General features: G+C 36.8%; 3 protein-coding genes across 7 annotated transcripts; all 3 read right to left on the bottom strand.

Moving 5' to 3' along the window:
* Window positions 1-11,932: 11,932 nt before the first annotated feature.
* LOC141677486 (uncharacterized) lies at window positions 11,933-18,553 on the bottom strand. Of its 5 annotated transcripts, none has more exons than XR_012557447.1 (3): window positions 18,321-18,553; window positions 14,106-17,198; window positions 11,933-13,995 (listed from the first exon to the last, which is right to left on the bottom strand). XR_012557447.1 is itself a non-coding variant. In XM_074483450.1 (2 exons), the coding sequence occupies exon 2, from the start codon at window positions 15,997-15,999 to the stop codon at window positions 14,944-14,946; it is 1,056 nt and encodes a 351-aa protein (XP_074339551.1). In that variant the 5' UTR covers window positions 16,000-17,198; window positions 18,321-18,553; the 3' UTR covers window positions 11,933-14,943. The 5 variants fall into 4 exon arrangements, 3 of the variants coding, with proteins under 3 accessions (XP_074339551.1, XP_074339573.1, XP_074339558.1); XR_012557446.1 differs by having other exon boundaries at window positions 11,933-14,014; XM_074483450.1 differs by having other exon boundaries at window positions 11,933-17,198.
* On the bottom strand, window positions 12,000-13,461 carry LOC141715263 (uncharacterized). The gene is made up of 2 exons (XM_074518732.1): window positions 13,274-13,461; window positions 12,000-12,816 (listed from the first exon to the last, which is right to left on the bottom strand). Exons 1-2 carry the CDS (start codon window positions 13,459-13,461, stop codon window positions 12,000-12,002), a joined length of 1,005 nt encoding a protein of 334 aa, XP_074374833.1.
* Window positions 18,554-22,458: 3,905 nt separating the features above from the next.
* On the bottom strand, window positions 22,459-24,045 carry LOC141724010 (uncharacterized). The gene is made up of 2 exons (XM_074526000.1): window positions 22,914-24,045; window positions 22,459-22,602 (listed from the first exon to the last, which is right to left on the bottom strand). Exons 1-2 carry the CDS (start codon window positions 23,926-23,928, stop codon window positions 22,565-22,567), a joined length of 1,053 nt encoding a protein of 350 aa, XP_074382101.1. The 5' UTR covers window positions 23,929-24,045; the 3' UTR covers window positions 22,459-22,564.
* Between the last annotated feature and the right edge of the window lie 209 nt (window positions 24,046-24,254).

The following is a 24,254-nucleotide window of genomic DNA, read 5'->3' on the forward strand; positions in this document are numbered from 1 at the left end:
GGTCCAATAAGAGTTTTTGATGAAGCATATCCTGTTAATGAACAAAATAGGAGTTTTAGTAACAAACACTACACCCGATCTTTACTGAATGGAGAAAAACTTGATAGGTCATGGCTTGTGTACTCTCGGAAGATAGATAAGGTGTTTTGTTTTGTTGTGTGCTATTTAAAAGGTAAAAGGTTGTATCAAGTCCTTTAAAAATAACAACTATGAGATATAATGATTGAAAAAATATCTACTCTAGGCTAGATGAGCATGAAAAGAGTAACAATCATTTAAATAGTTTGATAGATTGGATGGAGTTAGAAACAAGGTTGAAAAAAAAGTTGACAATTGATTTTTATAATCAAAAAGTCATAGATGAAGAAAAAAATATTGGGGTGAAGTTTTGAAGAGAATCATGTGTGTTATTAAAACTCCTGCTAGTAGTAATTTGGCTTTTCGTGGGAGGAGTGAAAAACTCGATGATGATAATAGTGGAAATTTTTTAAGTATAATTCGAATGATTGCTGAGCTTGACCCAATAATGGAAGAGCACCTCAGGCGTATTCAAAAGAAAGAGATACGTCGTGTTCATTATCTTGACCATAACATTCAAAACGAACTAATACTTCTGTTGGTGATTTAATTAGAGATTTTGCACATTCAAAAATAAGAAGAATAATAACTTCTTAGCTTTAACTTGAACTATTTTTATCTTTTGTTTATTAGTTAATAATTATTTTTACTACTGCAAATTTTTCATGTGATTTTAGTTCATCAAATTTTAGATTTTGGTTCCAAAATATTAGGGCCTCCGAAATCCTGGAGACGGCCCTGTTAAGGAGTCCATACTTCTATGATTTCCTGAATCTCATACTCATATTGTATAATTTTGGGATGGACTAATGAATAATAAGAGTATGAAACTATGAGTTAAATTTTACGTTTCTTGAAATGATTTAACAAAATTTTAGGCAGATTAGCGGAAGTGTTGTTGTTACTCGGATAAAACTAATATGGGTTGAACCTGATATTAAATCAAACCTGTTGGGGAAAATGCCAATGCATAAGTCTGATAACCTCATTTAGTGTGCTCGTTTAGTGCTTCACAACTCTGTTGCAATGAATATATGGACTTTCTATCATTCTCGTACATTTTTTCAATAGTTTTATACCGTATAACTGAGCTCGTTGCCTCAAAAGAAAGAATAAGAAGACGTTAGCTAACAAACATATTGTACATAAATAAATTTGAAGAGGAAATCATCTGATTCATAAGCTTAATTAGTATAATTTAACCAACATTGATCAGTGATTAGAAAGATTATATGATTTATCTGCAGATTTTGCCAGAATTTTTATACTAAAGCTTACTCGTTTCCATAAATCAATAAAGCAAATTAAGCTGGTCAAAGTGATAACTGGAAGGGAAGAAGACATACTATTTCAATATAGAAATATTTAATTCTTCCAATGCCGTGAAAATAAATTCAAATAAATTATTGAAACTGGAAATACATTAAAGAGTTGGGTACAATGGCTAACTTTCTCAAACTTTGATTTTTCTACTTCTTTTACAATCATTCATCAGCTTAATCAACATAACAACAAGGGATAAAAAGAAAGTGGAACAGATGATGCAGACGATCAGAGCGAGACATGGTAAATTGGAAAGCACGACATATATACCTGATATAAATGTCAAAATCATCGCAACAATAGAAACGATGTTGAGCACTGTTGATGCAATATCGAATTTTGAAACTTGGTGGGGATCATCATACGGCGAGGAAATGAAATAGATAAATAGAGAAGTTATTGATAGTGCAAGAGCTAATGCATCTGAAACCATAAATACTTCGAAAGCTTTTTTCTTTGAAAGAAGTACTAGCCCTTCATCGGATTCTCCACTTTGATGATATCCACCTGGAATGGTAAATCCTACCGTGAAAGTTACTGTTGTGATGAGTACGGTAACTATTATCTGTGTTGTGGTCCTTTCCCTGTATGGTCTAATCTTTTCTTTCCACTGATGAAGCTCATCTTCCTCAATATCATCTTTCATGTGTTCCTTGAATTTTAGGTCTTTTAACAACCGTTTAGTTGTGTGCCCTGGACCTCTACGATAATTATGCCATCTCCCTTTAATGTTTATGCGCCGAAATTGCTGAGTACTTGAGACGTCATCAGGTAAATATTTAATTGTCGCCTACAAACCAAGGACGATGAAAGAATTAGATCAAGCTTTTGAAATAAGATTTACATAGATTCTGATACTAGAAAAAAAAATAGTCACTTTTTTGTAATAGTAATACCTTAATTTTAAAAAAGTTTCAAGACAATATGTACTCATACAGAGAGAAGTTCTATGGAGGCCACATTAATAATGGAGACCTCGGAGACCTATGTTCTGTTATCAAAATACTATGAAATATATTAATTTATAAATTATGTTTTATGAATATCACTAATTCATTAAAATTCTTGAAGATCATTTAAGTTTAATAAGTATAATGTGTATGTTCTGTAATTTGAACAAATGTTCTGCAAACTAAACATGTTTCGTAGAATAAAACATTTTGTAATGTTCTACATGCAGCACATGTATGATATTCAAGATTTAGAATAAATAATGATATTTGTAGAACATAATTCACAAAATAATACATTTTGCAATGTTTTTATTCAAGATTTTAGTTGCTGAACATAAGTGGTCTCGTAGTCTCCAACAAAAACGTGGTCTCCATAGAACTTGACTCCATTAATACAATATATTGTATATGCTTTTTTGATATAGTGTGTGTTAAGTATTTTCTGAACCCATTTAATTTAGAATGTATCTGAAGGTATCAATTTTGTTAACATGAACCTAAACGTGTAATTCACAGCTCAAGTTGACTCAGTTTCCGTTATTTGTTTTAATGGTGTGCACTCTGGCGAATGAGCAAAACACAATTTGAAAAATGTAACAGTGAAACAAGTAAATACTATAATTACATTGCAGTTCAAGTAAACACAATTCTGATTTGGCATTAATGTAATTTGTTATAGTAAATAAAACAAGCATAATTTAATCATGAATATCAAGTTTATTATAACAAGGGATTGCTAGCCCTAAGAATGACCTTATGAGACATACCTGGGGTTAAAAGAAAACAAGTATAATATAGGAGTATTTTTGTAAATGTAGGGGGTCGTATTTATATTTACAGATTTGCCCTTAAAATGTTACACTATAAATTGTCCTAATCTCATGTAATTTGCCTGAGGACACTTCAGACCCGGTTTTCTCTTAACAAAATCATGTAAAAACACGTAGCTTTAAGAAAATTAGGTTAAGTACGTACCTGATCGTTCGTGACTTCTTCCTGAAGATATAACATATATGATGGTGCCAAGTCTTGTTTGTTTTTTACCATTAAATCAACTGAATTGTGTTTGATGAGCTCAGGTACAAAGCAACCCTGAGCAATTAGTAGATGAAGAGGCGTATTACCATCTTTATCCTGGCCATTTACAATCTTGAATACAAGACTTATTGGACAATGTTCTAGAATGCTCAGTATCATATCTTTATTGTTTTAAACCACCGCTATGTGCAGTATGTTTTGATCCTGATCAATGTATAAACTTGATGTAGATGGCAATAAATTCATCAGTAGTACTGCTGTAGAAATAGATCCTTCTTAGACTGCTAGAATAATGGGCGATGGTCCGACTTCATTTGCGAGTGTGTAACCAATATCTTTTTGGGCACTTATGATAGCCTAAATTACTTGATCAAATTTGAAAGACGCCGCAAAATGAAGTGCATTCCAGCTGGTTGTATTAATCGAATATCTATGGATTATCGTTCCAGTTGTGCTAGCAAGACATTTGTCATATTCCAAGAGATCATAAACAAGTTCTGGAACATGGAAGAAGAAAGTTATGTCGAGTCAAGTAAATAATTGAAAAATGAAAGTGGAAACCAGGATTTAAACTGGTAAATTAGAAATATCGGATACTGTATTGCATACCTTCATCGCCATCTATAATAGCTTCAATTAAATGGGAATGACCAGCATGATCAGTTTTTTCAGCTTCGTATTTTTCACAGAGTATGTTGACAATATCCGTGTACCCTTTTCTGGATGCTATGGAGATCAGAGACTTAAGATCATTTTTTTTTGTTCCAAGTACATATTCGCATTCCGGATCCTCTTCAAGTATCAACTTAACCACATCCGGGTGATTTTTCAACACTGCTAGACTTAAGAGAGTTTGATTTTGGTGGTTAGTTCTATCAAATAAAACTTTGGCATAGTCATCCGACCTATTCTGTAACCGTGCTGAACGTTTGGCCGAATCCATGAGTAACATAATTATATCTTTGTGTGTAGATCCTGATGCAATTGAATTGAAGTGCAGGTGTTGTGAATACAATCTGTGATTAATACATATAATTAAACAAATGTGTGCGTGAGTAAACGAAATCAAACGGAGGAAGAAAAGATATAAACAGAAGAGAGATCCTCGAGTCCAGTTGAAACTGTCTCCTTAAAGCTATTTCGCCTCTCACCGTATGTGCGAGTCGATAGTCTCCCAGGATAAAACGAGGTAGCGGCGATGTTACGGATAACAAGCACCTTCAGCGAGCTTGAACGGGTACAAAACTATCACCGAGAGAGAGAGTTTTGTGTTTAAAGGCGAATATATTTTTGGTTTGTCTAACCCTAACGCCTTAGAGGTGTTTATATAGGTGTAGATAGACTTATGCGCTACTCTTTTCCATAATTAAATATCATTAATTATGGAATCGGTGTAATAATTGCAAGCTACTCTATTCCATAAATAATCTGAAACAGAATCAGATTAAATATATCAAGACATACACCATATCAATTAATCTGAAACAAAATCAAATTAATTTATGCCATAATATTTGAGCCAAATTCTAATGGAAAATAATAATTTCCATTATTAAGAGAATATCATCATATCTCACACATCTTTTAGTCATAATGCTCAAAAATATGACTTACCAATATGGGACTTATACCCATATTTTCTAACAATCCCCCACATGGGTGAGATTGGTGATCTTAGTAGCACACACCAGACAGACAGACAGACACGGAGTTTGACTTGGTGATAGTTTCTTCGATCAGATATAGCATACGATAGGTAGAGAATGCTCCTTGAACCTTCGCTCGAGTAAGCATACCGACTTTACTGGTAGACAGTAGACGTGCTTGTCCTTGAACTGTTCGACCGTTTGTGTAAACGATGATATACTTATCACTATATCATTTCTGACTCGTTCAGCTCTCATGAGTATGTCCATTTTGGCCATGGAACATCGTCCTGGTTCTGCAGAAGTTTCTAAAGAATTGTGCCTCGCAATTCTCCTTTGAAGCGGCCCCACTTCTCTCCCACATAGGTGATCTTTATCTTATAAAGTAACCCGCGTTTACTCAACTGAATTCCATGCGTTCACTCATGAGCTCCATGTATTCATCAAAGATCATTAAAAGCTCAAAACTTAACCTCGTACCTTACGGGTCTCACTGTTTCCTCATCATAGGAACAGGCCAGGGGTTACCCCCACAGTGATTTGGTCATCATGATTTAGTTGTCCCATTGAACCAAGTTCTTGGGATCTCAAGTCAGCAATGGTTGGGTGTCCACCATGATGCCGTTAAGCAATAGGCTTAAGGCCCATCTCTCTCGATGATTTCTCAACCACTTCTCTTGATAACCCTTTGATTAGTGGATCCGCGATATTATCTTTTGACGGTATATAGTCAACAGTGATAATTCCAGTTGAGATCAATTGTCTAATGGAACTGTGTCGTCGTCGTATATGACGAGACTTTCCATTATACATCGTGCTCTGTGCTCTGCCAATAGCGGATTGACTATCACAGTGAATCCCTATTGCAGTTACAGGCTTTGGCCATCTTGGAATATCCTCCAGAAACTGACGTAGATATTCAGCCTCTTCGGCGCATTTATCTAGTGCCACAAACTCAGCTTCCATCGTGGAATGAGTTATCACCGTTTGTTTTGAGGATTTCCATGATATTGCCGCTCCAGCTAATGTAAACACATAGCCACTCGTAGACTTAAGTGCTTTCTTGCTAGATATCCAATTTGCGTCAGTATATCCTTCTAATACTGCTGGGTATCTGCCATAGTGTAGTCCATAGTCTCGAGTTCCCCTCAAGTACCTTAGTACCCTTATGATCGCTTTCCAGTGATCAGCTCCCGGATTACTCGTAAACCTACTCAACTTGCTAATTGAGTATGCAATGTCTGGTCTTGTACAACTCATGAGGTACATCAGACTACCATTATCCTCGAGTATTCCAATTGGGAAACAACTACACCTTTGTTCTTGGATAGGTGCAAAGTCATATCCACAGGTGTCCTAGCTTTCTCAAAGTCATCCTTAAGAAACTTCTCAAGGATCTTGTCAACATAATGTGGTTGACTTAATGCGAGACCCTCTGATGTTCTAGAAATTTGAATTCCCAGAATTACATTTGCTAGTCCCATGTCTTTCATGTCGAATCTTGATTTTAACATATCCTTGGTAGATTTGATCACTTTATCATTGCTTCCGGCAATAAGTAGATCATCTACATATAGCGTCATCATGACATAGCCATTGTCATTCTCCTTGACATAGTTGTTCTCGTTATCCTTGTAATAGGCACAGCTATCACATTCATTGATTTTGAAGCCATTGACTAGCACGACCTCATCAAATTTTTCATGCCATTTCATAGGCGCTTGTTTCAAACCATACAATGATTTCACCAATCTACAAACTTTCCTTTCTTGTCCTGGGACAACAAACCCTTCGGGTTGTTCCATATAGATTTCCTCATCTATGTCCCCATTTAGGAAGGCTGTTTTCACATCTATTTGATGTACAGTTAGATTACGCATTGCAGCAATAGCAAACATCATCCTTATGGATGTTATTCTCGTTACAGGAGAATATGTATCAAAGTAATCAAGGCCTTTTTGTTGCTTGTATCCTTTAATTACAAGTCTGGCCTTATACTTATCAATAGTGCCATCAGTTTTCAACTTTTTCTTGAAAACCCACTTGCTATCTAATGGTTTGCAACCAGTTGGCAAGTCCACTAATTCCCAAGTATGATTTTGCATAATTGAATCAACTTCATTCTTGATGGCCTCTTTCCATATAGGTCCATCAGGTGAGGTAACCGCCTCCTTATAGGTTTTTGGGTCACCTTCTTCGAGCAAATAGGTCATAAAATCAGACCCATAGGATTTCTCCGTTCGTTGTCTTTTGCTCCTTCTCACTACCCCCACATTTTCGTCTTCACTTTCGTCACTCTCATTATCGTCATCTACAGACTCATGAGATCGTTTAGACGTCGTAGGTTGTTGGTTTCCTGGATTACAGGGAAACATCGTCTCAAAGAATGAGGCATTCCTTGATTCCATAATGGTATTCTTTTGAATATCAGGAATCTTGGATTCATGAACAAGAAACCGATATGCAGTACTATGTGGAGGATATCCGATGAAAATACAATCCACAGTCTTAGGACCTATCTTCACCTTCTTCGGTGTAGGGATCAGTATCTTTGCAAGGCACCCCCACACTTTCAGGTGTTGGTAACTTGGTTTCTTTTTCTTCCACATTTCATAAGGACTTACATCCTTATTCTTGCGCATCGTAATATTTAAAATATTATTTGCGCTTAAGATGGCTTCTCCCCACATCGATTGTGGAAACCCAGAGCTTAACAACATCGCATTCATCATTTCTTTCAGAGTGCGATTCTTCCTTTCAGCCACACCATTTGACTGAGGGGAGTATGGTGCAGTGACCTCATGGATTATACCATGTTGTGAACAGAATTCTCCAAATGGTTCAACATATTCACCTCCACGATCACTTCGTATCGCTTTGATTTTCTCAGTCTGTTGTGTCTCAACTTCTTCCTTATAGATTTTAAATTTATCTATAGCTTCGTCTTTGCTTTTCAACAAATATACATAGCAGTATTTTGTACAATCATCAATGAATGTAATAAAATACTTGTTTCCTCCTCTTGTTGGAGCGAATTTTAAATCACATATGTCGCTATGTATTAGGTCTAGCACTTTGGTGTTCCTTTCCACACGTTTAAATGATGATCTCGTTAATTTTGCCTCAACACAAGTCTCACACTTATGTTTTGAATCGATAGTAAGTTTGGGTATGTATTCTTTTGCACTTAAACGTCGTAAAGTGTCATAATTTACATGTCCTAATCTAGCATGCCATAAATTAGGAGACTCAAGCAAGCAGAAGAATTCTTCATTTCATTATCGTCCTTAACGGACATTACATTGAGCTTAAAAAGCCCATCGGTTAAATAACCCTTGCCTACAAACATACCACTCTTAGACAAAATTACTTTATCTGACTCTATTACAATGCGAAAGCCATGCTTACTCAACAGAGAACTAGACACAAGGTTCTTGCGAATATCAGGCACATAAAGTACATTCTTCAAAGTCAGATTCTTCCCACAGGTCATCTTCAGGATCACCGTGCCTTCACCCTCAATGGTAGAAGTTGCTGAATTCCCCATGTAGAGCTTCTCACCAGCATCAGAAGCTTTGAGGCTAGAGAAAATCGTCTTGTCTGAGCAAACATGCCTAGTAGCACCAGTATCAATCCACCATTCACGTGGATTAGAACCGACCAGGTTCACTTCAGAGATCGTAGCACAGAGGTCTATATCACCCATATCCTTGGAGATATTCTCTACCATGTTTGCTTCTTTCTTCTTGTTGGGCTTCTTAGGCTTCTTGCAGTCAGAAGACCTATGACCAACTTTATCACAGTTGTAGCACTTCCCCTGAAATTTCGACTTCGAAATCCCTCCTTTGGGTGCCAGCTTTGCCCCTTTACTAGAATTAGTCTTCTTGGGCTTGGAGCTTTGAGCATGCTCCACCATGTTTGCCTTCTCAGTGGCAACATTAACTTTCTTCTCGGACCCTCTGTTGTCTTCTTCAATACGAAGTCTAACGATAAGATCCTCCATAGACATCTCCTTTCGCTTGTGCTTAAGGTAGTTCTTGAAATCTTTCCATCCAGGTGGAAGCTTTTCAATAACAGTAGCAACTTGGAAAGACTCACTTATGACCATTCCCTCAGCATGAATGTCATGAATGATCACCTGCAGTTCCTGCACCTGACTGACCACAGTCTTAGAGTCTGCCATTTTATAATCAAGAAAGCGGCCAACAATCCACTTCTTTGCCCCAGCGTCCTCTGTTTTATACTTATGGTCAAGTGACTCCCATAAGACCTTAGTTGTTGGCTTCGCGCTGTATACGTTATACAACGGGTCAGACAAACAATTTAACACATAGTTCCGACAGATGTAGTCGGAGTGCTTCCAAGCATCAGCAGCATACACAGTCTGCATGTTACTCTCAGCAGTGAGCAACGGTGGTTCTTCCTTAAGGAAGCGATCCATATGCAACGTGGTCAGATAAAAGTGCATCTTTTGTTGCCAACGTTTGAAGTTCGTTCCGTTGAACTTCTCAGGTTTTTCAGCATGTGCAGCAGGCACAGTTGGCATAACAGGTGCAGCAGGCACCACAGGTGGAACAGATGGTACGTGTGTCTGTACTACAGGTGTATGCACACCAGTAGGCACCGCAGGTATGATCGGAGGAGTGAATCCTGCCAATATCTGTCCAAAAGGAACACTAAATTGTCCAATGACAGTGTGTCCCACAGGCACATGTCCCGAAGGCACATGTCCAACAGGCGTTTGACCCCCATCAGATCGTACGATCCGTGCGTTAGGGTTAATCGGCTGCTGGTGAACCCCATCAGATCCAGTGATCTGTGCGTTGGGATCAGCCGTCATGTTCATCGAATCGTTCACAGTTTGATTCTCCATCGATCTGTTACTCAACAAAATAAGCAGATACAGATGTATCAGTCACAGATGTATATAAAATAAATAGCTTTAAGATTGTGAATACAATCTGCGATTAATACATATAATCAAACAAATGTGTGCGTGAGTAAACGAAATCAAACGGAGGAAGAAAAGATATAAACAGAAGAGAGATCCTCGAGTCCAGTTGAAACTGTCTCCTTAAAGCTATTTCACCTCTCACCGTATGTGCGAGTCGATAGCCTCCCAGGATAAAACGAGGTAGCGGCGGCGTTACGGATAACGAGCACCTTTAGCGAGCTTGAACGGGTACGAAACTATCACCGAGAGAGAGAGAGTTTTGTGTTTAAAGGCGAATATGTTTTTGGTGTGTCTAACCCTAATGCCTTAGAGGTGTTTATATAGGTGTAGATAGACTTGTGCGCTACTCTTTTCCATAATTAAATATCATTAATTATGGAATCGGTGTAATACTTGCAAGCTACTTTATTCCATAAATAATCTGAAACAGAATCAGATTAAATATATCAAGACATACACCATATCAATTAATCTGAAACAAAATCAAATTAATTTATGCCATAATATTTGAGCCAAATTCTAATGGAAAATAATAATTTCCATTATTAAGAGAATATCATCATATCTCACACATCTTTTAGTCATAATGCTCAAAAATATGACTTACCAATATTGGACTTATACCCATATTTTCCAACAGGTGTTAATACAAAGGTACTAATAATCAAGAAGGAAAAATGAGTGTCAGTTATCGAAACATAAATACATACTCCTGCATACCTTCATTGATTTGGCTCTCCCGCCAGCCTAAACTCTGATACCATGTAGAGTAACCGGCTCATCTAAAACCCTTAAGGTGTTAGAGGACGACCCCACTAGGATCATATAGTTAACAATATCTCATTCACCCATTTTCACAGCTTGGTGCAAGGCAGTGTCCCCCATCAAGTTTGCTTGCCTTAAAAAATCTGTAAAACCGCTTGGTGAATTATCAGAATCATCAGTAGTAGCAGTACAAGGCCAAATACGTCTAGCTGCATCGATGAGGATCTTGACCACTTCACTATATCCACGACCTGCTGCAAGGTGAAGTGGAGTTTGTTTATGTTTATCCAACTTGACCAAAAGGTTTTTGTCAGCAAACTGTGTCACTATGAATTTCACTCGCTCTGCATTTCTATCCCAGCATGCATTGTGACGGATACTTCCGTGGTCGTCTTCACTCGATTGATCAGCTATCACTGCCAATTTCTCTATGGCATCAGTATCTCCGGCAATGGCATCTGCAAACAAAGTGTCTATATCCATAATAATAATTATCTAGCTATGTATATATATGCACAATAAAATTAAATTGATCGACTTAAGATGGATCAAATATTACTCTATCATTTCTTATCTATTAATACTTGTATAGGCTAGCCTCTGAACTCTGATAGTACCAATCCAAGTATCAACGGCCAGCAAGGGTTGGCTCAGTTGGTTAAAAAAGGGATAACTATCTTCTTGGTCACAGGTTAAAGTTGTACGTAGAAGAACCAGGAAGATCCGTCTCATATGGCCGTCTCAAACTATTTTATTACATGATTCAAGTTGGGTGTAAATTAAATAAAACTTGTTGAATCAAACAAATAAAATCCAACAACCGTTCCTAACCCAGTTGATCAGTGAAAAAAATCAGCATTCAGAATCATTGTAGTTAGAGCTCACACATTTAACTTTTTATTCGAGAAATCAACCACATTTAAACTTCAAAATAAAGAGGCTCGTGAAATTAGACTAACAAGTTTCTGAACAAAGTGAGCTCCAAAATATAGCTACTGGTTGAGTTTACAAGCATCCTCTGCTACAGAATTATTTGTATGTAAATGTAAATATGTTAATATTACCTAAATTTTTTAAAATGTTATCCACTAAAATATTATTAAAATACTAAGATAACTAGTATAATAATTTATACACAAACTTACATGAATAGTTTGTAAATTTTAACCTATAATTTTTTAAAGAAAGCTTATATTTCAATTATGCATTATTATTTTTTTGAAGAAAAAGACAATCTCATTACTACGAAACGTCATACAAAAGAGCCTCCAACAACAAGTTTGAAGGAGACGTTAACACGTTTTGACAATTTAGAGAATAGGGCGATTTTGCTACCAAATGAGCAACCCTATTCGATTGTCTTTTAAAAAAAGAAATGGCATAACTTGGCCTAGAATCAAGAATAACACGGCAAGCATCCAAAATATGCCCAACCTCCTGTAAATTATCTGAGGCTCCCTGCAAAGCTCTCACATTAACCAGAGAATCAGATTCGATAGCTACCACTTCATACGGCATCGAGCTAACCCAGTACAAACCTTCGAGGATGGCTCGGGCTTCTGCTTCAACAACAGTGGACACCATGGCTTGACAGGAGGTTTTACTAGCCATGAAGTCTCCAGCGTGGTAACGAATGACTAAACCAACTGAAAACGATGCTGCTCCCGGACAAAAAGCTGCATCTACGTTGAACTTAAAAGCACCAGGATCCAGACATTCCGTAATGCTTTTTGAACTCCAGTCCATGGCTAGTGCTGCTGTTACTACCTTATCCTCCCACACTTTTTTGTTCCGAAAAAACCATATACCCCATATCACTTTAGTTATGCCAAGAACTCGACTGGTGTCTTCACAACTCAGATGGGATAATAACCAGGCCGGAGCATAATCCCCACCAGATATATCAACACTCAACCCCGAGTATTGCCAACACGCCACAGCAAAGGGACAAGTAAAAAATAGATGCACAGGGTCTTCAATGCTCGAATCACACATTGGGCAACTAAGAGGCAACTGAACTCCCTTAGAGTTTAATCTACTATGAACGGGAACATTATTCCTGCAAAAATGCCAAATAAATAACTTGACCTTATGAGGTAGGTCCAGCCTCCAAAGTTTACTCCATCCACTAACATGAGGAATTAAACCAGTACCAACATTAGAGGAGTGCCATAGCTAATAGCCCGTCTTCACAGAGTATTTACCATTCGTAGTTAAAGACCATGCCAAGCGATCTGCTACTTGATTAGGGGGGATACGAGTTGACAAAATCAAACTAGCATCACTTGATGAGAACAACTCAGAGATCTTAGTTTCATCCCACGCTCGACTATTCCGCTGGAACAAATGAGAGACAGTCAACCTGTTATCAACATACTCTCTGTTCTGATCAACTTTAAATCCTGCTTTACCACCTAACCATGCACGGGTCCTTAAAGCAGTTAATTAAATTTCCATCCCCCAGAATCCACCTATATCCTGGGAGAACTGCATCTCTTGCTGCCATGATACCTTACCATATGAAACTAGAGCCAGGTGAGGCTTTCGCTGAAAGAACATCTGAATGTGGAAAGTATTTAGATTTATAAAACCTTGACACAAGAGAGGCAGGCTTGTCGATAAATTTCCACACATGATTAGCCATTAAAGCAATATTATAACCATATAAATTTCGAAACGCCAAGCCCCCATGATATTTCGACATAATCAGCCCGTTCCAAACCACCCAATTAATTCATTTTCTGTCAGAAGATCCCGACTGCCACCAGAATTTATTCATCATAACCTCCATTTCTTTACACATTGACTCAGGCATAAGAAATGAAAAAATACAATAAGAAGGAATGGTTGTTGCCATATTTTTAATCAAAACAGTCTTGCCAGCACGGGAAATTTTCTTCGCCTTCCACCCTTGCAACCTCTTCCACAATCTATCCTTGACGAAACCAAATACTCTCTTTTTTGAACGCCCTACTAGTGAAGGAAGACCCAAATAGGTGCCATCTTGCAAGTCATTAGACACTCCCAATGTAGCAGAAATCACCTCTTGCTGATTCTGACTCACATTCGAACTAAAAAAGATTGCAGACTTTTGATAATTAATAGACTGCCCCGAAGCACTAGCATACTCATCTAATATAGCTTTTACTGCCTCCATTTCATGAGGACTTGCTCGAAAAAACAAAAAGGAGTCATCATTGAACAAAAGATGTGAGATGGGTGGAGCTGAGTTGCTAACCTGAACACCATGAATTAACCTATCATTGACTGCGTTAGAAAGAACATGAGATAAACCTTCCACACAAAACAAAAAGAGGTAGGGTGAAAGGGGATCCCCGTGTCTAATACCTCGTGAAGGAACTATCGGGCCTATGCTCGAACCATTGAAACAAAACTCATACTAGACCGTTGTAACACAAGTCATCATCCAGTTCACCCACTTAGCACAAAAACCCATATTTTGCATTCTTGCTTTGAATAACCCCAATCCACTCGATCGTATGCTTTCGAGATGTCCAATTTCAGAGCTACATCACCTTCACTACCATGCACTGATTTTTTCATGTGGTGTATAAGCTCAAAAGCTATAAGAAAATTGTCGTTAATACTCCTCCCGGGCACAAAAGCAGTTTGGTTTTCAGAGATGATTTGAGGAAGAATATGTTTTAATCGGTTTGTTAAAACTTTGGACAAAATTTTGTACAAAACATTGCACAAAGCAATCGGGCGAAAATCCTTCATGCAACACGCATTCTCCTTTTTAGGAATAAGCACGACATTCGTATCGTTCAAATTAGCCGGGAAAGAATTATCCCGAAGCCAATCTCTACAGCAAAAAAACACTTCTTTCCCTAGGATCGGCCAAAAATTCTGAAAAAATGCGGGGTTGAGACCATCCGGGCCACTAGCTTTGTCCGGGTGCATTTCCTTGACTGCTATAGTGAACTCGGCGAAAGAAAGGTCTGCCACCAGCAACTGATTATGTGCTTCAGTTACAACAGGATTAAGGTCCCCACGCTGCTCTACCGAACTAACTTGCTCGCCACGGAATATATCCACAAAGTAGTTCTTAACTATGTTACACATAGCGTCACCATCCTGAACTTGAATCCCCTCATCATTTAACAGATACGGGATATGATTTGTCTTCCTCCGAGTAGACGCGGATGCATGAAAAAACTTAGTATTAGCATCTCCCTCTGTTAGCCAAAAAAACCTTGGCCCTTTGCTTCCAATACAATTCTTCGTGCAAAAGAAGATCATTCAACTTGTCATTTTCCTCAAAATAGAGTTTAACTCCATCACTATCAACACGATTAACTAAAGAGGATAGCAACTCCTTTTGTTTCTTGACTTTATCTCGGAACTTGTGGAAGAAATTCCTGCCCCATCGCGCCATAAAATTAGAAACGAAGATGAGCTTTGGGAGAATATGCGAAGGAGGAAGAGCAAGCCAAAAATCTGTGGTTTCCTTGCGAAAGTTCGGCTCTTGCAACCACGTATTTTCAAAACGAAAGCGAAATTGCTTCTGAGAAAAAGCCACGCTAATTAAATCAAGCAAGAGCGGGTCATGATCAGAAACTGGAACGTGAATGACAGAAAGCTTACATAACGGAAACATGTGAAGCCATTCCCTCGTAGCAAAACTCATATCTAGCCTCTCTTTCACCCAATCAGCAGTACCACGAGAATTCTCCCAAGTGAATTTTCCACCCTGCAAATGAATTTCAGACAAGAGAGAATCATCGACATTCTCTTGAAAGCCAGCCATAAGAGAACGAGCATGAGGAACACCACCCCACTTGTCCTCAGGAGCTAAAAGATCATTAAAATCACCAATAACCATCCAAGGTAATTGAGTTAACTCAGCTAATCTACAAAGAAGGTCCCACGAGTTCTTCCTATTCTGACTCTCTGGAAAGCCATAAAAACAGGATAACGACCAAGCAACAGTCTCATTATTGAAAAAGTTGACATTAACATGGTTTCGAGAGTAACTCGTAACCTCACACTGGACATTATTCCTCCAAAAAATTGCTAAGCCACCACTGCGACTAACTCTATCTACAGAAAAAAACTGAGCAAAGCCAAGCTTAATACGCATCTCCTCAACTTTATTAGAAAAAGCAATAGTCTCACATAAAAATAGAAAATCAGGTTTGTGAACTCTAACGAGATCACCAAGAACACGAACTGTACGAGGGGACCCTAACCCTCGACAGTTCCAGCTTAAGATTTTCATTGTGGATGGCTAGCTTGCACTGCAAGCTTAGCCAGAACAGAAGTGGAAGAAGTTGAGCAATCAAGTTTAGAAAGACCAGCTTCAGAAAAAAGCACACGGGTGTCACCTTCAATTTCCATACCCACTCTATCACCCGGGCCTCTTCTTCTTTTGTTTCCCTCCTCCATATTGAGCCCAGTCAATTCCTCCTCGGTACGCCCAATAGGATTTTTAAATTTTACCCCCAAAAACTCATTTTTATTATAAGAATTAACTCCCTGATTTCCAGCTTTATTGGATAATGCATAACTAACTACTCTCCCATGCAAATCTGTTGGCACTAATTGTGAACCAAAATCCCCCGAAAATTGCTGAAGGACGTTTGAATCTCCTAAAGTCCCTTCCCAATCACCATCCCTATCATCACGGAGAAATCTGCTCCGTTCTTGCCCCGCCGCCCTCCGTGCCGGAAATCTTAGCCACGCTCCCCTTTCCCTACCTCCATCTCGAATACTCAACTGCATTTTCTTAGCACAGATTCGTTCAGTATGTGTTACTAAACCACAGATAAAGCAGAAATCCCCCAGCCTTTCGTACCTACCCTGAACAATGCTCTCCATACCATTGCGTTTGCATATTTTTTTCTTGCGTCTCAATGGCTGTCGCACATCAATACTGATCTTTATACGCATAAAGTCACGCCATATGCTCGTATTGTTAATAGGATCATAAGCAATGAACGACCCAAAGAAATCACCAAGCTGCTTTCCGGCTGCTTCCATTATAAGCCCTGATGGAACTCCTACCAGTTGAATCCAGAACTGCAGATTGACTAGTGGAACCCCCAAGGGATCTTCACCATTCCCAATCTTACTAAGGACAAGCATACCACCATCAAAAGTCCACGGACCCCCATTCAAAACCCATTCCAAATCATCCATATGATAGAATTGAAACAAGAAGATACCTGGTTTCAAATCTTTTATATTTATCCCTCGTGTTGGACGCCATACATCAGCCAATTGCGATTTCATTGCCCTCACATTCAAGTTCTTTTCTATTAGAAACCTTCCCACAAGACATGTTTCAAACTTATTAGAGCTATCATATGCTTCCTCATCAAACACAAGCTATGTATTCTCCTCATCCTCAATCCCCATATCAGCCATCCCGTCATTAATATCGTCAATTCTAGCCATCACAAAGCTCTCACACTCTTGCTGCAAAGAAAGGAGAGAAAAACAAAGATGCTCACTGCATAGGAGAGAAAAAAATTCCCTTAACAAAGCCCTTTAATTTCGTTGAATCTTAAACTCCCCGCTATGTTTCATAATATGTTAAATCCTTGTTAACTAGTCACTCCGTCACATTTTATGCGATTTCCAATTATGCATTATTTTATTTAACTATCAATATACTTAGCAGCCCAAAATTTGTTAAAGAAAACTTGCTACCTAACAATTTACATTAAAATAACGATGACCAAAATGACAGAGTAATAGATGTTCTTCTTGTCTTGTAGCAAAGGCCGGCCAATTATGTCATGAATTGAAGACAACGTATGTGATAATGTGAAACATTTTTTTATGTATGTTATGCACTTATGCTAGTTTATTCATGAAAAAAATTGTGACTTAGTAAAAAAAAATTAAAAAAAATTCTAACTTCCCTTAACAACCGAACATATATAAAAATGCACATGGTAAGAATAATATTCATGAAATTATCTCGCATAACCTGTCTGAGATAAAAAAAATCTCATAAAAATATATGAGGTATTTATTATAATTGCATAGAATTACATACGTTTGCAAAATTATTATTACTATTTTATATTAAAAATCACAAATCACCTGCACCTCGTGTCTTAACTCCAAATATAAGAAATATGGGAAATATGATCGGTGGTTTCTTATATTATTACTAAAACAACTCTCATACCTTATTTTTAAAAAACCACAAGTCATCCCTTATTTCATTTTTATCAATAAAATAAAAAATTGATTTTTCTCTCTTTTTTTAGTTCTTTTCTCTCTTTTCCTTTCAATCTCATTCAAATTTATTATTATTACAATAATAATGAAGGAAGATAATGAAGAATCATAAGAATCATTGTTGGAGTTCAAATTCAAAATCATATCTTAAATTAAAATTAATATTTTATAATATTTATAAAAAAATTATTAAGAGACTTGGGAGAGGTAACCAACATTATTCTCATCTTTAAGTATAGACATCGAATTAAAGTTTTGCCCCCAAAAACAAACCCTGGAAACTAAGCTAATTACACAACTGAAGCATGTACATATATATAAAAATGTGTGTGTATAAATGAAATTAACCTGGAGTAGACGGCGGCAGTATGTTGAGGATTGAGGATCCATATATGATACTACTCATCTCTCTCCTCTCTCCCTCTCTCTCTGCTACTAATCTCCTTCCTCTGAGAATTATTGAAAACTATTCAAGTTTTCAGAAAAGAGTTACATAATGTGACTGTTTAAGTTGGAACTACTGAGACTCTAGAAAAAATCAAAGAGAAATGGTAGTAACAAAAAAATTGTAATTATAAATAACAAAGAAAATTTTACCACTCAAATAATTTGAAACTGAAATTGAAGTAAATAATACCCATCTTCAATTTTTGAAAAGATGTTTTACTTTATTTTTTTTATTCCTATCAATTCAAATAATTTAACTATCCGAATATAATTGCATTGCCATAACTTAGAGTATCTCCAATGGTCGTAACCCTTAACTAAAAATATGTCAAACATACTACAAATAATTATTATAAATATTTTGTAAAAAATTGTCCTCTTCAATTATGTTTTTCTAATATTTATAATTTTAGCCATACCAATAACAAAAATGAACATCGAATTTCAAAATTTGGTGAGGATTATTAATCAATGATGAAATGAAGTAAATAAAGAGGGAAGGTAATGATAGTGCAAGAGCTAATATATCAACTATCATAATTACTTCTAAATCTTTTTTCTTTGAAAGAAGTACTAGCCCTTCCTCCGGTTCTCCATTTTGATGTTATCCCCCGGTATGGTAAATCTTACAGTAAAAGTTATTGCCGTGATAAGTGCGGTTACTATTATTTGTGTAAACTGCCGATGTACAAGTCTGATGATATGGTCCAATATGCTCGTTTAGCTCTTCAGAAGTCAGTTTGCAGACTCAATTCTGTCATGCATCAAGTATATGGTACAAATGGACTTCTAGTCATTCTCAAACAATTCTTGTATAAATCTATACCCTCTAAATGAGTCTGTTGCCTCAGAAAAATTAGAAAAATTTAGCAGTCAAAGGGTATTCGATACATGCAAAGAGAAGAATACAAACTGTTTCAAGACTAGTAGATATGATCTTTACAATGTCATGAAAATTGACTGAACAAATTGATATTTTGTAAAGATTGAAAATGAAAAAGGAAAAGTTTATTGATTGAACTTACTACATTTTTACAATATGAGATCTGTATATATACAAGATATAATGGCGGGAAAATCTGTTATGCTAAATGACAAAAATGTATATAACCTATTCTATGAACTGGACTATACTAATTGTATACATATTGGGCTAATTACACTAATGGACTTGTGAATGGACTTTTGAGCCCAACTCATATATATTACTCTTATTTCCAATAGCCTCCCTCAAGTGGGAATCCTGCAACTTATGGATTCCCAACTTGGTAATAAGATTATGCAGCTGGGGAGATGGAAGTGATTTAGTGAAAATATCCGCAAGCTGATGACGAGTAGGAAGATATGTCAGCTGAATTAACCCTTCAAGTACATTATCACGAGTAAAATGACAATCTACCTCGATATGTTTCGTACGTTCATGGAAGATCGGATTTTTAGCTATGTGAATCGCAGACTGGCTGTCACAGTGTAGTGTGACAGGTGTAATATCATTGACCCCTAATTCTTGTAATAGTCGAACAAGCCAAGTAACTTCAGCAGCCGCAGCTGTCATTGCTCTATATTCAGCCTCGGAACTAGACCTGGAAACAGTATGTTGTTTCTTGGATTTCCAAGAAATCGGAGAATTACCTAACATGAGTACATATCCAGTAACAGAACGTCTAGAGTCCGGGCAGGAAGCCCAATCAGAATCTGAAAATGCCTGTAGAGTTAAACTAGTAGAACCATTGAGCATAATACCTTGTCCTGCTGTGTGAGAAACATAACTCAGAGTATGTGTCAATGTTGTAACATGAGGAACTCTGGGTGAATGCATATATTGACTAAGAAGTTGAACTGTGTAGCTCAAATCAGGTCGAGTGTGTGTAAGATAATTCAATTTTCCAACTAGTGACCTATATTGAGCTGGATCAACATACAATTCTCCTTGATCAACAGAAAGCTTGATATTGATAGGTAAAGGAGTGACAGCTTTCAAAGACAAAACAAGATCAGAACAGGAATCCAATAATTCTTTAGTGAATTTCTTCTGTGTTAGAACTATGCCTTCTTGCAAATAAGTAATTTCAATCCCCAAAAAATAGTACAGTAACCCCAAATCTTTAATACCGAAAGTATCATCCAAATGTTTCTTAATTTGCTGAATAGCAGACTCATCACTACCAGTGATGATAATATCATCTACATAGACAGCAATTATTGTGATAGTTAATTTTGTCTTGTGAATAAACATGTTGTAGTCATTTTTAGACTGAATATAACTTTGATCAATCAATTCATTAGCCAACTTAGCAGACCATTGTCGAGAAGATTGCCTCAAACCATAAATGGATTTCTGCAATCTACAAACCAGATTATAAGGATTTGAATATCCTTCAGGAACACTCATATATACCTCCTCTATCAAGTCCCCATGCAGAAATGCATTATTCACATCTAATTGAAAAATTTTCCATTTCTTATTAGCAGCCAAAGCTATTATACTCCTAACTGTGCTCATTTTCACTACTGGAGAAAAAGTCTCTTCAAAATCAACTCAATATTTCTGGTTATAGCCTTTGGCTACTAACCTAACTTTACATCTTTCTAAAGATCCATCTGCATTCAGTTTTACTTTGTATACCCATTTGCTACCTATAGCTTTCTTCCCTTCAGGCAGTGGAACTAACTCCCGGGTTTTATTTGCTTCAAGAGCCTGAATTTCCTTTTCCATTGCTTGAACCCAAAGTGGATTACTAGAAGCCTGGTTGTAGCTGGTAGGTTCTGTAATATGAGACTGATTAGAAACCAATGCATGATGAGCAATTGGTAAAGAAGATGGGGCAACTAAATTGCACCAGTGAGAAGAATGTTTGACTGAATTACAGAGATAATCTTGTAAATAAGAAGGCTGAATAACAGTTCTAGAAGATTTTCTAAGAATAGGCTGTTGGACAACCTCTGGTGTATCATGATTCTGAGAAGAATGTGCACTATCAACACTTTCAGATGATGTGATATCAGTGTTGTTAGTAAAGTCAGATACATTTGTCTGAGTAGAAGTCTGGTAATAATGAGGTACTGATAAAGTATTTGAATAAATAATAACATCATCTGTACATCGAATTTGTGGCATTAGAGGTAGGAAAATATGATCAAGATATTATTTTTGAGTGTAATTGTTACTAGAAATAACAGAAAAGGGAAAAGAAAACTCATGAAAGATCACATCTCTGGAAATAAAGATAGTCTGATTGAGCATATCATAGACTTTGTAACCTTTAGTATTATTACAGTAACCTATGAAGACACCAACAATAGCTCTAGGATCAAATTTTGTTCTATTGACTTTGTTTGTAGAGACAAAGCAAAGACATCCAAATGTCCTTAGGTGAGCAATGGTTGGAGATTCTTTGTAGAGTTTAAAGTAGGGAGTTTGAAAATCAAGACTTTTCAATGGCATTCGATTTATGAGGTATGTTGCACATAAGACTGCATCACCCCAAAATTTGGATGGAAGCTTAGCTTGAAGGTTCAATGCCCTAGCGGTTTCAAGAAGGTGCCTATGCTTTCTCTCCACAACACCATTTTGTTGTGGAGTATAAGTACAGGTGGTTTGGTGAGTAATACCATATTTGATATATAAAAGTTTAGTCAGCCCAGCACTCAATTCTAAATCATTATCAGATCTAATGCTTAAAACTTTAGCATTAAACTGTGTTTTGACATGAACCAAAAAATTCTCCAGAATACCAGAAACTTCAGATTTATATTTCATCAAATGTATCCAAGTAAAACGAGTAAAATCATCCACAATGGTGAGAAATTGAGTACAACCAGTAATCATTTTGTGTTTATAAGGACCCCATATGTCCATATGCAGTAATTGAAAAGGGTCAGTAGTTTTGATATGGCTTACAGGAAATGGTTGTCTTGTTTGTCTAGCAGCTGGACAGATTTGACAAACTGTTGATTCGACACATTCTTTAATAGAGTTTACTGGAGCAATAGACGGAAATTGAACAAAAGATAGATGACCAAGTCTAAGATACCAGAGTTTTTCTTGATCCACTGTATTGAGTTTAGCTGCAGTACAAAGTTGAGTTTGATCTCCAAGATTTTCAGCAATTCTTCTCTTTGTACTGTATAGTCCATTGACCATGCTACCAAGAAGAATTGGAGGTTTGTTCAGAGAAGGGGCCTGAAGTAAACAATTATTGTCAGAAAATATAACATTACAATTCATGTCATCACAAATCCTTTTGACAGAGATTAAACTAAAATGAAAATCAGGTACATGAAGTACTCCCTTCAATGTAATTGACTCATTCAGTTTCACTGTTCCTATATTCATTACTTTTACTTGACTTCCATCTGGAATAGTAATATAATTGTCATTTGTTGTCACTTGTTTAAGTTCCTGAAACCTATCAAGGTGTGGACAAATGTGGTCTGTTGCCCCACTGTCAATAAGCCAATCAGATGATGAATGAGATGTAAGACATACAATACCTGCTAGCATAGCAAATTTAGAAGATTCATTCTCATCTGTCTGTTTTGAAGCATCACTTTGCTGATTTCCCATCATTGCTAAAAATTGTTTGTATTGTTCCATTGAGATGGCAGACTTATCAGATGACATATCAGTACCAAGTTCAGTTTGATTTTCATCTTCTTGATTTCCATAAGAAAAAACAGCAACTCTTGAGTTCTGTCTAGGTTTGAAACCAGGTGGAAAACCATGTACTTTGAAGCATCTTTCATAACTGTGGCCTGGTATCTTACAGTGACTGCAAAAATAGTAAGGCTTTGCTTTCATTCCAGACTGATTCTTATCATCAAAAGTACCATATGGTCGAGTTACAGGATTTGGATGATTTTTTCTTGTGTAACTATTGTTGACAAATTTCTGATCTTCAATCCTTCTTCTATCAGAATAAAAAGCCATTGCTTCAGTTTGATTGGATAAATTTGATATCTCCTTGTGCCTTTCTTCTTGAGCAAACAACCTATAAGCTTGAGACACATTTGGCATGGGATACATCATTAAGATATTAGCCCTGACATCGGCAAATTGATCATTCAGCTTCATCATTAACTGTAACATTCTCTGCTCCTGTTGTTTTTGTACAATCCTTTGAGTTAAATTGCAAGTACACAATTTGCAAGTACTGACCGGCAATGGATTAGCATCATTTATGCCATCCCAGATAGTTTTCATCTTTGTAAAAAACTCTGAAATTGAATCCTGTCCCTGACTTATCTCAAGCATCTGCTGTTCAAGTGAGTATATCTGTGTCATTGAAGCATATCCAAACCTTTCTTCAATATCATCCCATATTTCTTTGGCAGTTCTCATAAACAGTACGCTTTTAGCAATGGATTCATCAAGATTGAATAAAATCCATGAGATAACCAAATCATTGCATCTCTCCCAAAGTTTATATTCAACAGCATTCTTTTCAGGCTCAACAATATCACCATTGACAAATCCCAATTTATTCTTGGCAGATAGAGTCAACGTCATAGATCTCTTCCAGTTATGATAACCAGTACCATTAAACTTCACAGAAACTAACTGATTTGATGATGCATCAGAAGGATGAATATAATAGATACTTGAGGTATCATTACTGTTTTAAGTTAGTATATTGTCTGTGTTTGTGCTTTGTGTAGTCATTTTGATCGTTCTTTAGAAAAGATCAGTAGAAATTGAAACAAGAAAACAAGGCTAACACCAGGATTTTAGCAAGATTAGGTCAAAATTAGGTTTCAGATGAAAATTCAGATTAAAAATTGGGGAAAAACACAATGATGCTAATATGTATATAAAGAAACCTAAAAAACATCAAT

This window comes from Apium graveolens, chromosome 1 (genome assembly GCF_009905375.1).
Source record: "Apium graveolens cultivar Ventura chromosome 1, ASM990537v1, whole genome shotgun sequence".
In the NCBI taxonomy this organism is placed as follows: Eukaryota; Viridiplantae; Streptophyta; class Magnoliopsida; order Apiales; family Apiaceae; genus Apium; species Apium graveolens.

What these genes read in the sequence shown, in the direction of transcription:
- LOC141715263 (XM_074518732.1), bottom strand. Translation starts at nt 13,461, where the DNA reads ATGTCGAAATATCATGGGGGCTTGGCGTTTCGAAATTTATATGGTTAT. An exon ending in CCTGGCTCTAGTTTCATATG is followed by an intron (nt 12,817 to 13,273) that starts GTAAGGTATCAT and finishes GCATTTTTGCAG; the next exon opens with GAATAATGTTCCCGTTCATA.
- LOC141677486 (XM_074483450.1), bottom strand. Translation starts at nt 15,999, where the DNA reads ATGAAAATCTTAAGCTGGAACTGTCGAGGGTTAGGGTCCCCTCGTACA.
- LOC141724010 (XM_074526000.1), bottom strand. Translation starts at nt 23,928, where the DNA reads ATGACGTTGACTCTATCTGCCAAGAATAAATTGGGATTTGTCAATGGT. An exon ending in TAAATTTGCTATGCTAGCAG is followed by an intron (nt 22,603 to 22,913) that starts GTATTGTATGTC and finishes TGTTTACTTCAG; the next exon opens with GCCCCTTCTCTGAACAAACC.